Source organism: Cetorhinus maximus, chromosome 14, assembly GCF_964194155.1.
Source record: "Cetorhinus maximus chromosome 14, sCetMax3.hap1.1, whole genome shotgun sequence".
Classification (NCBI taxonomy): domain Eukaryota; kingdom Metazoa; phylum Chordata; class Chondrichthyes; order Lamniformes; family Cetorhinidae; genus Cetorhinus; species Cetorhinus maximus.
This window is the reverse complement of record NC_135892.1, coordinates 20,200,176-20,216,123: the sequence shown is the minus strand read 5'-3', so window position 1 is coordinate 20,216,123 and position 15,948 is coordinate 20,200,176. Positions and strand designations below refer to the sequence as shown.

Here is a 15,948-nt window from a genome sequence, read left to right as displayed (position 1 = left end):
TGTAAAATGCTTCTTTTTCCTATAAATTGCTGGCTTAGTCTCTCTTAAGTGAACTGCAAATGGATAGTGGTTTGATATTGCAATTGTTCTACATTAACCTGATCACAGCCTAAATGGCAGTTTTCACAATGCTTGATTTTAAATTAGGTTCTGTAAAGTGAGAGCATGGATCATGTTTGTCTTATCTCTCTTCAGTTCAGCTCCCTTGATCCATGAAGGTTCTGATGTAGCACGTCTATCAAAATTGAAACTTTTTTCTTCTCTCTTTTCATTGTACCAAAATAACTGGCCTCATTTTTTAAAAAAAGCTTTTAAAGTTTCTGCTTGGTTTTTTTTTTGATCAGAACCAATATTCAGGGTTCCTGGATAAAGGCAAAATACTGCGGATGCTGGAAATCTGAAACAAAAACAAAAAGTGCTGGAAAAACTCATCAGGTCTGACAGCATCGGTGGAGAGAAAGACAGAGTTAACGTTTCGAGTCTGGAAGAGCCATATGGACTCAAAACGTTAACTCTGTCTTTCTCTCCACCGATGCTGTCAGACCTGGTGAGGTTTTCCAGCATTTTTTGTTTTTGTTTCAGGGTTCCTGTGTTGGCTTGTCAATACTCGAGTTACCGAATGACTGATCACTTTAGCTACTCGATGCACTGTGCAAGGATGTGACTAAGCACGAGGCCTCAGAATTCCGTGCTCTTGATTGCCCCTTCGCTACTCACAGTTCACTCCGCCCCACAATGACGTGAATTGTAGCAAAATGCACACAGTTTACTGACTGTTTCACCTGTTATCTGTCGCCTCCACTGGGGAAAAGATGTGACAAAAGGAATGCAATTGGGTAGATTTTAACAGGCATTGTTTTACTTCCTAAAAATCGCACCTTTATAATGGCAGCCACCAGATAATGCAGCTCCATGACCTCAGTGCTCTTTCACTGCACACTGGAAGTAGTCAGAAAGTGTATATTAGACACCCCACTTACAGTTTATTTATTCTTGTTTATACATACAGCTGAAGTGCATATCTGCGCATTGATTGTTTGATGAATCCATGACGCTTTGTTATTTTAAATCAGACACTTCACTCACATTCCTTTAAATAGACGCACGTGTCTTTAACAGTTTGAACCAGCTGGGGTGAGACCTGCATTCTGTCTCCCAGAAGGGGAGGAAGTGAAAGCAGACTTGAAGGGAGGTAGGAAGCACTCTGAGTTGGTCTCAGCTGTGGTTCAGGAGTAGTAATCTTGCCTCTGCCTTTAGAAGGTTGTAGGTTCAAGTTTCACTCTAGGTGCACTCGGTAAGATAATCCAGACTGTTGTTCCATTCAGTATTGATGGAATGCTGCACTGTTGGATATGCCATCTTTCAGATGAAACTTTCAAACAGCGCCCCAACTGCCCTCTTGGTTGAAGGTAAAAGATCTCGTGGCACTATTTCAAAGAAGAGCAGGGGAGTTCTCTCCGCTGTCCTGGCCAATGTACATCCCTCGACCAAGGTCACTAAATCAGATTTTAGTAGGCAAGGTGCTATATAAATGCAAGTCTTTTTCATGAAATGAACGGTCAGTGAGTGATGGACAACAATGTCAAGGAACAAGGTTACCCCACAGCAGGGAGAGTTCAGGAAGTCAGCTGCGACAAGGACCTTTCTTAGAATCATAGTCTAGCACAGGAGGCCATTCAGCCCATCAAGTCTGTGGCAATTCTTTCAAAGAACAGAGTGGTTTTACTCCCCAGCAATAAGTTGCAGAGCCTACCCGGAAACAGGCTATTTTAGATCTAGTAATGTGTAGTGAGGTAAGATTAATAAGAGGTCTCGTAGTTAAGGATCCTCTGGGGGGGGGTAGCGATCACAACATGGTAGAATTTCAAATTCAGTTTGAGGGCGAGCAACTCGGGTCTCAAACCAGTGTCCTCAGCTTAAATAAGGGCAAATACAGAGGTATGAAGAAAGAGTTGTCTAAAGCGGGCTGGGAAAATAGACTAAGGTGAAGGTCAGTGGATGAGCAGTGAGAGACTTTTAAGCAGATATTTCATAACACTCAGCAAAAATTGATCCCGGTCAAAAAGAAGGACTCGATGAGAAGGATGAACCACCCGTGGTTAACAAAGGTGTTCAGGGAGAGTATCCAATCAAAAACTAAAATGAAAACTAGTGGTAGGCCAGAGGATTGGGAATTTTTTAGGAACCAGCAGCGGATGACTAAAAAGCTAATAGAGAGGGAGAAAATTGATTATGAAAGTAAATTGGCAAGAAATATAAAAATAAACAGCAAAAGCTTCTACGGGTATATAAAAAGAGAGAGTGGTTAAAGTGAGCATGAGACCCTTGGAGGATGCGACTGGAGAATTGATAACGGGGAACAGGGAAATGGCAGATAATTTAAACCAATATTTTGCATCAGTCTTTACGGTGGAGGACACTGATATCCCAAAGATATCAGATAAGCAAGGAGCTAATGGGAGGAAAGATCTTGTAACAGTCTCTATCACGAGGGACAAAGTATTTGACAAACTGTTAGGACTATTTAGGAAAGGATATACTGGCTTTGGAGGCTGTTCAAAAGAGATTCACTAGACTGATTCCTGGGATGAAGGGATTGACTTGTCAAGAACGGCGAAACAGGTTAGGCTTTTATTCATTAGAGTTTAAAAGAATGAGGGGTGATCTTATTGAAACGTACAAGATTCTGAGGGGGCTTGACAGGGTAGATGTTGAGAAGATGTTTCCACAAGTGGGGGAATCTCAAACTAGGGGACATAGTTACAGAATAAGGGGGCACTCATTTAAAATTGAGATGCGAAGGAATTTCTTCTCTCAGAAGGTAGTGAATGTCTGGAATCCTCTACCCCAGAGAGTTGTGGAGGCTAGATCACTGAAAGTATTTAAAGAGGAGGTAGATAGATTTTTGAAATATCGGGGAGTTGAGGGCTATGAGGAACTGGCATGAAAGAGGAGTTGAGGCCTGGGGCAGATCAGCCATGACCTTATTGAATGGCGAGGCAGGCTTGAGGGGCTGAATGGCCTATTCCCGCTCCTATTTCTTATGATCTTATGTTCACTGTATCCCTCAGGGATTGACCTCAGAGATAACCATGAACTTCAAGTACTAATGTTATTAGAGATGTCTCTCACCTTATTTTAATGATTCTTAGCAAATATTAAAAATTGAAAGGGGCCTTTTGCTAAGAACAAGCGAATGGGAGCAAAATTGGTGAAATCACAAATTTGGTGTTATAGAATCAGTCATCTGCTTTACATTGTGCCTATCTTTCTTTCCATTTCACCAGCCTAGACTTTCACATCTTATAACTTCCATCACCTATTTAGCTTTCTCTGTCAAATTGCTCATCAAAGCACTGGCAGAATACGTATTATATAGATTACACAGCACATGAGTAGGTCATTTGACCAGCTGATCCACGCTGGTGTTTAAATGCCAATTTCTAGTTAACCCTTCCCGCACTGCCCCTTATTCCTCTATTCTTTGCTCACCCATGTATACATCAAGCTTCCCTTTAGATGTACCAATACTATCTGCTTCATCCACTCCCATGAGTGCCACATGCTCATCACTCTTTACATAAAAGTTCCTCCTAAATTCTTTATTTGATTTGTTAATGACTACCTTATATTTATTCCTCTTTGCTTTGGGCACACCCACAAATAGAAACAGTTTCTCTTTTATAGACCCTATCTAATCCGTTTGTCATTTGTAAGGCCTCTGTCAGGTGTCCTCTAAGTCTTTTTTTCCCCAAGGAAAGGAGCCCCTATTAGCATTTCTGACTTTAAAGTGCTGTGAATGCTGAAGTATTAAAACTTCATTCGCCCCAGGACTGAATGACTCAGTTGTGTGGAGAGGAAATTAGGATTGTTTCCCTTAGCTCAGAGAAGCATAAGAGGAGATTTGTAAGAGGTGTTCAAAATTATGAAGGGTTTTAATAGTTTTACTGGTATTAGGGTCAGTAGCCAGAGGGTATGGATTCAAGATAATTGGCAAAAGAACCAAAGTGGGGGATGAGACTTTTTTTACACAGTGGTAATGATCGTGAATGCACTATCTGAACTTAAAAAAGACAATTGGATAGTTATTTGAAAAGAGATAAAAAGGGTTTTGGGGGAAAGAGTGTGTGTGTGGGGCTAATTGACAAGCTGTTTTGACAAGTTAGCACAGGCATGATGGGCTGAATAAGGCTCCTTTTGTGCTTAATTTTCTAAATGGTGAACAAGTCAATGTTTGTTCAACAAGCTTGCGCTCCCAGTGGGAAGCCTTATTCAATGAGGATGCGAGTTGGAGACCTGGTGTTATGGTGCCGTAGATCTGTCCGTCTCTGGGGCCCGCACTCCTGTTGAGCGAGGTTCCCTCTCTCATGATGGGACTGCTACAGCAATCCACACCCAAGAATGCCTGTCCTAGTTAAACTTCTTCTTTGAATTGCCAGGTATGACATTATGAATCTCCAAGTTACAGAGAATGGAATATATGACTATGTTAACATTGGGACGTGGTATGAAGGGTGGCTGGACATAGACGACAACAAGCTTCAGATGAACATGACCAAGATGGTGCGTTCTGTCTGTAGCGAGCCCTGCATCAGAGGACAGATCAAGGTGGGTCCAACCAGCATGTTCGCTGAAATCACCTGTAAAAAGAATTGGGATTGTTGGATTTCTTCTTAAGGTTGACACCCAACTTGCTAAAATGAGCCTTCACGTTCTCAATATTGGGCTTCACTGCCATTCAAAGGGGCACATGCTGAAGGAGTTTTGCCTCTCAGCTGTTGATGTACGGTTGTCATCCTGAAATGTTAGCTCTCTTTCTCTCTCGACAGCGGAGTGCTTTCCAGCATTTCTTGTTTTCAGTTGAAGAGGTTTCTGTTCTGTTTCGATAGGTTATTCGGAAGGGCGAGGTGAGCTGCTGTTGGATCTGCACAAATTGCAAAGAGAATGAGTACATGCAGGATGAGTTCACGTGCAGGGCCTGCGAGCTAGGCTGGTGGCCGAATGATGACCTCACAGGTAACGATACTCTTAGGAAACTGGCCCAAGATTCGGGCGGTATCTTCATAATGAGATAGCATAGATGCATGTTAAAAAAAATCCCTTTGGCATGGTTTTGAAGAAGAGCAGGGCTGATCTCCCTAATGTCTTGGTTGATATGTTTCTCGCAAACCAACATCAGTAAAACAGATTATCGCATTGCCGTGCACAAATTGGCTGTCACGTTTCCTGCAGTAGAACAGTGACTATGCTTCATAATGTACAGCCTGAGGTCATGAAAGGTGCTATATAAATGTAAGTTTCTCCTTCTTTATCTGTGCTGAAATTAGAGTATGTTTCACAATTTAGTGCTTCGCAAGATCCTTAGTGCGCGCTTCAGGAATCAGGACGCAAACTTCACTCAACAGGTGCGTACCCCAGTATCAACACCGGCTCCCATCACACAAGGTTCTTTGCTAAACGGTGACATCACCCCAGTTGGCAGATGAGCAAATAAAGGACGTATTTTACAAAAAGATGTTGAGACTGTGAACCTTTAATATTTCTCGTTGCTTTTTATTGCTTTGTTTCCTGTTTCTTTTTCCCCTTACCACCCCCCACCCCCAGCCTCCTCACAATACTGACTTTCACTGGAGTAATGAATTCATGGTCAGCAGCTGCCCAAATGGCCAATCCTCATAGGAGTTACATAGATGTCACAGCACAGGAAAACGCCATTCAGCCCAACAGTACCATGTGTTTATGCTCGACACGAGCCTCCTCACACCTTACTCCATCAACTCAATCGCCACAGCCTATTATTCCTTTCATCCTCCTGTGCTTATCTAGCATTTGCTTAAATGTATCTATGCTATTCAACTGATCTACTCCATGTGGTAACAAGTTCCACGTTCTCACCGGTTTCCAGACAGAGACATTTCTCCTCAATTCCTTATGGGTATTATTAGGGGCTATCTTCTATATGTGGTCCCTAGTTTTGGACTCCACGCTAGCGGAAACATCTTCTCCATGTCCACCCTATCAACCTCGTCATAATATTAAACATCTCCAGCAGGTCACCCCTCAGTCTTCTCTCTTCTGTAAAAAAGAGCCTCAGCTTTTTCGGCCTTTCCTGATAGCTGTATCTACCCTCTCGGCTCTGGCCTTTTTTGCATTTTCTCAAGGGCTTCCATATTGTATGCACCTTGAAGAGCATCACACGCAAGCCCAAGCCATCTAACATTCACATGTTGTCTGGCATGGATCACCGGGTTGCAATTTCCCTCCTTGCCTCCCCATCCCCCGTACTCCAGTGGCACTGAGGTCAGTTGTAGCATCCTCTACAGCTGCCCTGGATGAAATCAGCTGATTCGACATAGATGGGCACTAAAACTTGGGACATTCTGCTGATGCACTGGAGAGCTCTCTTTCCAATTTCTTAAACCTCCTCAGTGGTTCAATACACAGTGAGCCAGAATATATTGCAGCCAGTGAAGGAATACCACCATCCATTTTTCTTTTCCCATTCCTGTTTAATTTCTGCGAGACTTCACACTGAAAGTTGTTGAGATCGAAACAGCATGGACTCCTCTACAGGGCTTGTGGGAACTGTGTGGACAGGGCAAACAACTGTGCATGTCCTTAACCAATCAGATTGAATTATTCTGAAACAAACAATGCAGAGTCTGAAGCAGGAAGTGTAAATTAGAAGAGTGGATTATCATGAAATCAGATACAGAGGTCCCCAAATAACTCCGAGGTGTGTCCAGAGTGGGGAGGTGTGACATCGGCTGAGAAACTGAGAAGTTTCAGCCTGTCAGTCTGTGGTGCTTTAGTGGAGCCACCTCATTATGACATGATTTCCAGGTTTGGCTTGAATGCATGACAGCGGCTGTGGTGCGTAATCTTGGTTGTAGTGTTTAAAGTGACATACCAAAAATGGAATTTGGAGGATTGAGCTGTTAGGAGTTTACAACGAGAGGCCATTAGCATCTTGGCAATTGCTAAAGCGAATTCTGGCCCAATTCTGGCGCTGAGACATTCAGTGGTCAGGAAAAGCACAATATAAATTCAAGTCTTTCTTCCCTTAATAATTGTTGATCACTGAAACAGATATAGATGAGGGAGGCCATTTGGTCCACCTTGGATCATCTTTAGAATGCCCCAAAATGCTTTGCAGCCAATTTAGTACTTTTGAAGTGTAGACATTGTTGCTAAGCAAGAAAATGCAGCAGCCAATTTTCAGCAAGCTCCCACACAAATAGTAAAGCAGAAAGTGATAACTACCAGTCAATCTGTTTTAGCGATGTTGGTTAAGGGAAAAATGTTGGCCATAACACCAGGGGGAACAGCACTGCTCTTCAAAATAATGCCGTTAGGGTGTAAATCATCCACCCAAGAAGGTGGAGAACCTAGGACAGAATTGTCCCAGATTTGCGTGAGGTGCAGTAGCGAGTGTGAAAATAGTTGTTTTACGCACCGGCCACAATGGCGGGTTTTCGTGCCCTATCATCGCATTCCTGGCGTGTCTGGCCTCATTAATACTGCATTCACGGGAAACATTCCGGATCACTGGTGGGTGGGCTCGGATTTGCCCACCATGCCATGACCTCAGCGCTTCCTCGCTCTGGGCGCCATATTTAAAGCGCACCAGAGCGCAGCCTACTTCATGTCTTCAGGCCAGGACTGCTCTAGGTGACAGATGGTCCCTGAAAGCAAAGAAGACGACAGCCCCCAAATTTAGTGACGCCTCTCTAGGGTGCCTGCTGGACACACTGAAAGGCTGCTGCAATGTCCTCTACACCCACCCTGGCCGCCAGTGTCATCAATCCAGCCTGGGAGGCGGTGGCAGCAGCAGTCAGCACCACCAGAGCACAGAGGAGGTCAGCCATCCAGTGCAGGAAGAGGGTGAATGCTCTCATCTGTTCCGCCAGGGTAAGTCAACCACCTCACCACTCTCAACACACACACTCACAAGCCCATCACACATCCACACGGATCTCACACCTCAAGGGACAACACCACTAACTCTCGCACACACCCTCACGTCTCCATCAGGCTCATAGTCTCTGGAGCTCACGTCCTCATCCCGTCCATGGCTCTGCTCACCACACAAACATTCCACGCAATGCCATGTGTCCTGCTCACATTTTCCATCTGTTTTCTTGCAGGAGAAGCTGATTCACAACAGTAGGGAGAGGTCCCAGACCAGGGATGGAGTGGCCCACATTAGGCCCCTCACTCACTTTGAGGAGTGTGCCATTGCACTGACTGGTGAGGATGTGGACCATGCCTGCAGTGACAGTGAGGTCGGCAGCGAACACCCACGTGAGGATCCTGCACCAGATCATCCCTCCCTCAATGCAACTGTGCGTGCTCTCTCTCCTACTTTTGACTCTGCTGACATGCACTAATTATCTCTACTTTGGTTTACAGGGAGCTCTGCCAAGAGACCGACACCCTCAGCCAGCCATTCCCTCAGCTTCATCCACATCCTCACCTCCAGCCAAGAGGACTCCTCCTCCATTGAAGAGCTGGAAATAAGCAGCCTGGAAGACCCATCACAGCGCTTACCCACACTCTTCACCAATGCAGACACACACCTTGGTGGGACCTAGATCCAGAGCAGGCTCAGGTTCACAATCCGATGGTCACCACCCAGACGCGCGTCTGCAGCTGGAGGAGACAGGTTCGGCCGAGCTCCCCAGCACTCGGCTGGAGAATAGGGATCTGTGAGGTCCAAGACAGGTGATGAGCCTCTGGGTTCTGCCTTGCAACTCATCGTTGAAAGTCAACAGAAGGTGGGAAAACATCATACAGAGCTTCGGGAAGCCCTCAACAGAGTAGCATGCGAGCTGGAGGAGTGCATCCACCTGCTCTCTGAAGTGATGCCCACATGTGCACACATGGAGGTCTCCATGGGAAGGATGGCAGATGCCATGGAGACCCTGGTCCAGCAGAACATGTGCACAGACCTGCACGCCATCATGATAGTCATGGACGAGTTCCTGCAGTGGCAACATGAGAGGGAAATGGGACACCTCGACGTCCCTCCAGGTGCTCCTTCCCCTCATGAAGTCAGGCCTGGGCCCTCGGGCACACGAAGGGAGGAGAAGCAGCAGCTGGACACCCCTGGATCATCCACTCAAGAATTTCAGAGGCTGTTTGCTCCCTCCAAGTCCCTTTTGCCCGTGAAGCCCCCAACCTCATCCTCTGTCTCTGCAGAGGGAGCAGCCGGCCACAGGAGGACAGCCAAAGCAAGGGCCCTCAAGGTTTTGGCTCTCCAAAGAATGCATACCGAAGTGATCAGAGACGACAGGGCCAACCATTGCAGAGGCTGTCTCCATCCCTGCTGCGGATGTCAGGGCAGCACCTAGAAGAAGTGGTAGGCTTAGAAAGTTATGAAATTCTGATCACAAATGTTTGCATGGGTGAACACATTTTGTCACTTTTTAATCTGAAAATATATTCACTTCCACTGAGTAATGTGTAATGGTGTCTTCCAGCTTCATTGACAGGCTTCATGAGTCCTCCCACTGCTTCCCCCCAACCAGCAAATCAGCTGTACGCAGCCAGACCACGAGTGAATCTGGAGGGAGAAGTGTGTGCGTGGCAGGGCCTTTCGGAACCTTGTGTAAGCATTCTCCCACGCACTCATTCACTTTTGCAAGCATTTTCAATGCTGCCTTCTGGGGTTTTCTTTCAGTGTCCATCTGACCCACATCTCCGCCCACCCACTGATCACACTCCCATGCAGCACCTGTGCCCGTCCAACTCGTGACTCCGCTCACTATCGATTTTGATAACCATGGTTGTTGTTAAGCTTTTGATCAGCTCCCCTGTCCTTTTGCCTCCCCAGTCACCCACGTCCTCTCACCTATCACTGTTGACGCCCTTAGCATCACTTTCCACCTCCCACCGTCACCCTTGTCTTTCCAGGATGTCCAGGTGAACGTGCATATTCCCTACTTTCCCGAGAATCCAATCCCCATATCCACTGACCTCCCCGACCTCATCCTTCCCACCCCCAGGATCCATGGCTGCCTCCGAGCCCCCACCAACCACCCTCGCCGTCCCTTCTACTGCTCCCATCGCACCTTCACCCTCACCCACCCTATCGACTCCTTCTGCCCCCTCTCTCACTCACCATTACCTCCTACCACACTCACCCTCAGTTCGCTCCCCAGGAGGCAGTCTTTGACTCCAAAAACCCCTCCCTTGCACCTTTACCTGGGCATTTTCCACCCCTTACTGCCTCCTCCCCCAGACACCTTCCCCCACTCCAGACTCCTTCCCCCAATCCGAACCTCTTCCCCCCACTCCGGACCCTTTCCCCCACTCCACACCCCTTCCCCCACTCTGGACTCCTTCCCCCCTTACACCTTCCTCCCCCCCTTACACCCACCTTTGCCCCTCCCCCTCCCAACCTCCCCTCCCCGTATACCTTCCTCTCCCACTCACAGCTGGACCTTCCTCTCCTCCCCCTCCTCGCCGACCATCCGTAGCAGCCCATGGCGAAGACCGTGATGTTCCAAAACAGACCCCAGACATCAACGGTGACCTTCACCTTCTGTGAGTTGCTTCGTGGCGGAGTCATGTCCACAAGGATCCATGCAGCATGCGATGCACGTGCTCCTCCAGGGTCCAGTAGCTGTAGGGCTCTAGCATCTTCTGCTCCCACGGAGGTCCGCGATCTGAGCAAGGCCCTAATGGTTAAGTCCTAACTTCTGCACGTCACACTTGACCAAACGTGTTCTGGGCCGGCGTCTTCCCACCGGAGTAACAGTAAATCTGGAGTGGGGGTCGATTCCGGCCGGGTCTTAGTTCGCTTTCCATTACCGGGATGCAAATCAGGTTCATGCCGGCCTCGAGCGGGATTCGCGTTCCGGAACCATTGGATGATCCTGCTGTGCTTTCACGCCGGCGTGAAACCAATTTTTGGCCTTTTCGTCATATTATCCCCCACTGCCCGCCATGACGCCCAACGCCAACAGGGCTGGAAAATTCTGCCCTAATGTCTCATCTAACAGGTAGCACATCCAGCTCCCTCAGTACTGCGCTGAAGAGATCAGCCTGGATTTTTGTGCTCAAATCTAAAATCCCCGCTCCGGGGATTGAACCCCAACGTTCTGATTCAGGATTGAGAATGCTATTCACTGATCCAGATCAACACACTTCAGGACATTACACTCTCAATGTGTCACCTATTTGTACGGCAAAAGAAATCACAATTGCCTCAAATTACCCCTTATCCAAGTCACCAGTCAAACACCCATTAACTAAAGCGGAACTAATTAAAAAATGGTCAAATATACCAGAGTGACCAATAGAAAACTGGCTCATTAAATTGCTGAATTATTTTCAGAGGAACCATTCACTAACCAAGAAGTAACACTAAAACATCCTGTCTAATTGCGGACATATCCCTACATACAGCCTTCATTGCCCAATGTTTGTTTCACTCAGATGAGGGTGTATTGCTAGAAATGACATTTTTAATAAGCGCATGAAAATTATGCAATCCTGAGTTTTAAAATTCATAAAATGTACCCCATAAGGTTGGTTAATTAATGCCTGCAAGGATTTTGCACCAGCCAGGGTTGTCTTTCTGCCTGAAGCTTCAGTTGAACATTTCCCCTGTGCCTAACGCGTGTTTGGTGTGCGTGCACGCCTATCCGTGTGAGAGGTGCACCCCTGTCCATGTGTAAGCTGAAGCAGAAAATTCCAGAGTGCACCCTACATTACATGACAACCAAGTGGAAAAGGTGCACATTTGCTCTTTTAGCCAAATTTGCTGTGCGTGAGAGAGAGAGGATGTAGGAATTTTCACCATGCCACTGTGGAACTAGCACAGGGGTTATGCGATCAAAAGACAGGCTGGCAGAAAGGAGGAAATACTCATTTTTACTTGTTAAGATCTTCATAAAGGTCATTAATGAGCAACTCATGCAGCATTCCCCGGCTGCACAGTCAAATCACACTGTATTTTACTGTAGCTCAGAATCTCTGACCCCACTCGCAGGGTTCTGGGTCAGGAAATCTGGTTCTCGACCTCACGTGCCCAACCCACGTTGCTTCAGATTTCCCAACAGGTGACTGGAAGCCAACAATTACACAAACCTCATTTCAATATTAAATTATTTTTTTAAAAAAAGGACCCTTGAGCAGAGTGCAAAATAGGCAGCCAATTGGCCACGCCATTAGATAACCCACATCAAAGTCAAATTTCACCATCCCTCTGCGAATGACCTATTTTGCACAAGGGAAAATCTATTCCTCGAATGCCAATGAAAGAAGTGGGCTGTGTGTTCCAGGCTTGGTTGGAAAACTGGGATTTTCTTGCTTGTCCAGCAGCCATTTACAATGCAAATATCCACAAGTGGAGTCGTGAATTTTGATGCCTGCAAATATCAGGTGACTTGCTATCGCCTGATAATTCATAGATTACAATTGGCTGCTGTCACTCTGCTCACATTCCCAGGAAATGCACGTACCAAAGCCCTACCTTCCAATAATTTGACTAGTTCCGTCAAAAACGGGCATTTTTCCAAGTTTTTCAACAAGAAAGAAAGCATCAGGCATTAGATTTTACAAACCACTCATCATTTGTATTGAATTAACCAGTTGCATTTATATGTTGTCTTTAGTTAAACATCTCTAGCTGCTTCACATGAGTGCTATCAGACAAAAATTGACAACTGAGTTACAGAGAGATGCTGAGTTACTGAGAGATCTTAGGGACTGACTCCCAAATTACTCATATTTTCTGAACCTATTTTTCCCGACTTCTTCCTTTTCCACAGGTTGTAAGAGAATTGATGTGAAGCACTTGAGGTGGAGTGATGTGGAGTCTGCTATCGCTGTGGTGTTCTCCTGTTTAGGGATCCTTGCCACCATGTTTGTCACTCTTATCTTCGTGCTGTACAGGGATACGCCAGTGGTCAAGTCCTCCAGCCGCGAGCTCTGCTACATCATCCTGGCTGGCATCTTCCTGGGCTACATCTGTCCGTTCACGTTGCTGTCCAAGCCCACCATAGCCTCCTGCTACTTCCAGAGGATCATGGTTGGGCTTGCTGCCGCCATGTGTTACTCTGCCTTGGTGACCAAAACTAATCGTATCGCCAGGATCCTGGCTGGCAGCAAGAAGAAGATCTGCACCCGCAAGCCCAGGTTCATGAGTGCCTGGGCCCAGTTGGTGATCGCTTTCATCTTGATCAGTGTTCAGTTGACCATAGTGGTCACACTGCTGATCCTGGAGCCCCCTACGCCCGTCCTCTCCTACCCGAGCATCGATGAAGTCTTCTTAATCTGCAACACCAGCAACCTGGGCGTCGTAGCCCCTCTAGGATACAACGGGCTTCTCATCATGAGCTGCACCTACTACGCCTTCAAGACCAGGAACGTTCCCGCAAATTTTAATGAAGCCAAATACATAGCCTTCACCATGTACACAACATGTATCATATGGCTGGCCTTCGTCCCCATCTACTTTGGCAGCAACTACAAGATTATCACGACCAGTTTCTCGGTTAGCTTAAGTGTGACTGTGGCCCTGGGCTGTATGTTCACCCCGAAGATCTACATCATCATCGCCAAGCCGGAGCGCAATGTTCGTAGCGCCTTCACCACCTCAGATGTCGTGCGCATGCATGTAGGTGATGGGAAAGCTGCCAGCAGGTCCAACAGCCTGCTCGACATGTTTAAGAGGAAAAAAACCGTAGCTGGCAATGCAAGGTAAGCAGCTCCAGGTACGAACTGTTTTATGTCCGGTAAGTGCCATGTGGAATCTTGTGTTCTAGAACTGAGAGGTCCATACATTTCTTGCATGAAACCATCCCTTCCATGCTCAGCTTAGGGTATAACCTCCATGTGTATCCTGCTCTGGAGCCTCACGAAATATAGAGCAGTGTAGCGGTTATTGAACTAGATTGGTAGCTCTAGAGGTTGAGAGTTCAAACTTCATCATGGTAAGTTAGGAAATTGGCACTTGTACAATTGTCCTAAACTGCCAGATTTTGCCAACTGGTTCATCAAAGTCTTCAGATATGGAAACTAGTGCCCCTACCTGATCCGGCCTTTATGTGATTCTAATCACACACTATGGGACTCTCAGTGCCCTCAGAGGAGCTCGTGAGGCTCACATCCCAAAAATAAATTGCAAAATCAGTAGGACTTTACCGTGCAGACGGAGTCCATTTGGCCCATGTGCAACTGAGAGGGCAACTGATTTGCATTGAGCCTCTTATGTCTGCCTATCTACAAAACTCAAGATCTCACCACCAGGCTGCACCAGTCATTGTCCTAACAATCTCCTGAACTAAGGTGCCCACTTTTCCCATGTCTGGTCAATAATCTCTGTCCCAAGAATTCTCTTTGCCAAAGCACTCCGGGCTCCAGCAACCTCCAATGAATAAATTCATCCTAATCTCTTTCTCTTGATGTCTATTTTAAATTACATCATTGGTCCTTGCATCATTGGCTCCCTATCCAGTGTAAATAATCTTTCCTTTTTCATTCTATCAAAACTGCATAATTTAACACAAGAACTCTTTTGAATGAGGACTCGAAACGTCAACTGATTTCTTCTCCGCCGATGCTGCCAGACCTGCTGAGTTTTTCCAGGTAATTCTGTTTTTGTTTTGGATTTCCAGCATCCGCAGTAGTTTTTTGTTTTTAACTCTTTTGAATCTTTTTTTTTCTTTATTTCATGGGATGTGGGTGTCGCTGGCAAGACCAGCATTTGTTGCCCATCCCTAATTGCCCTTGAACTGCGTGGCTTGCTCGGCCATTTCAGAGGGCAGTTAAGAGTCAACTACATTGCTGTGGGTCTGGAGTCACCTGTAGGCCAAACAGGGTAAGGACGACAGATTTCCTTCCCTGAATGATATTAGTGAGCCAGGTGGGTTTTTACAACAATCGATGATAGTTTCCTGGCCACCATCACTGAAGGTAGCTTTCAATTCCAGATTTATTAATTGAATTTAAATTTCACCAGCTGCCATGATGGGATTTGAATTTGTGCCCCTAGAGCTTGGACCTTTGGATTATTAGTCCAGTGACATTATTACTATGCCACTGTCTCCCCCACGAGCCTCTCCACACACCACCACCACCACCCACCCCCCACCCCCATCTCACATCTTCTCTTAGCCTTCTTTACTGCAATGGAAATAGTCTGTGCCTTAAATCTCACCCTGCAACAACAGTAGAGTCAAGGAATGACATTCACTTGGACCAGGATTTTCCAAATGGAATATTGCGGATGATTTCCCAATATACATTCCCAGTAAGTGAGGCTCCACACCAGCAACATGCAATAGAAAGTTTACCCTTTAATAATCGCATTCCTCCCCTGTCCCAAACATATTGCACTGTCATCTATAAGTAGTTTTATTCTTTGCAGGATGAGACTTGCCTTTAGGGTAGATCAAGTTGATGAGGACTCTGACAGCCTGTCATTCCTACCCCTGGGTCCCAATTAAACACTCTGCCTTCTTCAACCATTTCTATCTCTTTCATAATCCATTTTTCACTATCTCCAGCAGTGCCACCACCAGTGCCTGTTTTTCACTCTATGTAATTTTCTTGTGTTAATCTCCTGGCCTTTTATTCCATGTGTTCACTCTTGCTTTTAAATCTCTCCCATTGCTCCTCACCACAAGTTGCTTGTTTTTTTTTTACACTATTTTTCCTTTCTTTTTTTAACCAATGTCCCCGCAAGCTTTTCAAGTGCACAGCAGCCTGGGAGGTACCTCGTGGTCCTTCCTCTTTGTTAAAAATCACACGTGCTGGACTGCACAATGAAAGAACTGGCCACAACCACTAAATTCTAAAGTGAACATTGAATTTATGTAATGATTTGATGGACCGGACAGGTTTCAACAAGAAACAGATAAGCCTTATTACAGAGAGCTTTTCAGGTGTTATATGCTTGATCAGGACTCTTGTCAGGAAGCCCCACCCCCAGGTAGC

At 46.1% G+C, this 15,948-nt stretch overlaps 1 protein-coding gene across 1 annotated transcript in view; it reads left to right on the top strand.

The window, feature by feature from the left end:
- LOC144689499 (metabotropic glutamate receptor 1-like) overlaps nucleotides 1-15,948 on the top strand; it is a 296,148-nt gene that overhangs the window by 256,441 nt on the left and 23,759 nt on the right. The window contains exons 5-7 of the mRNA XM_078556634.1: nucleotides 4,440-4,608; nucleotides 4,890-5,016; nucleotides 12,780-13,710. Of these exons, the coding sequence (XP_078412760.1) occupies nucleotides 4,440-4,608; nucleotides 4,890-5,016; nucleotides 12,780-13,710 (1,227 nt within the window). The remainder of the gene's footprint in view (nucleotides 1-4,439; nucleotides 4,609-4,889; nucleotides 5,017-12,779; nucleotides 13,711-15,948) is intronic.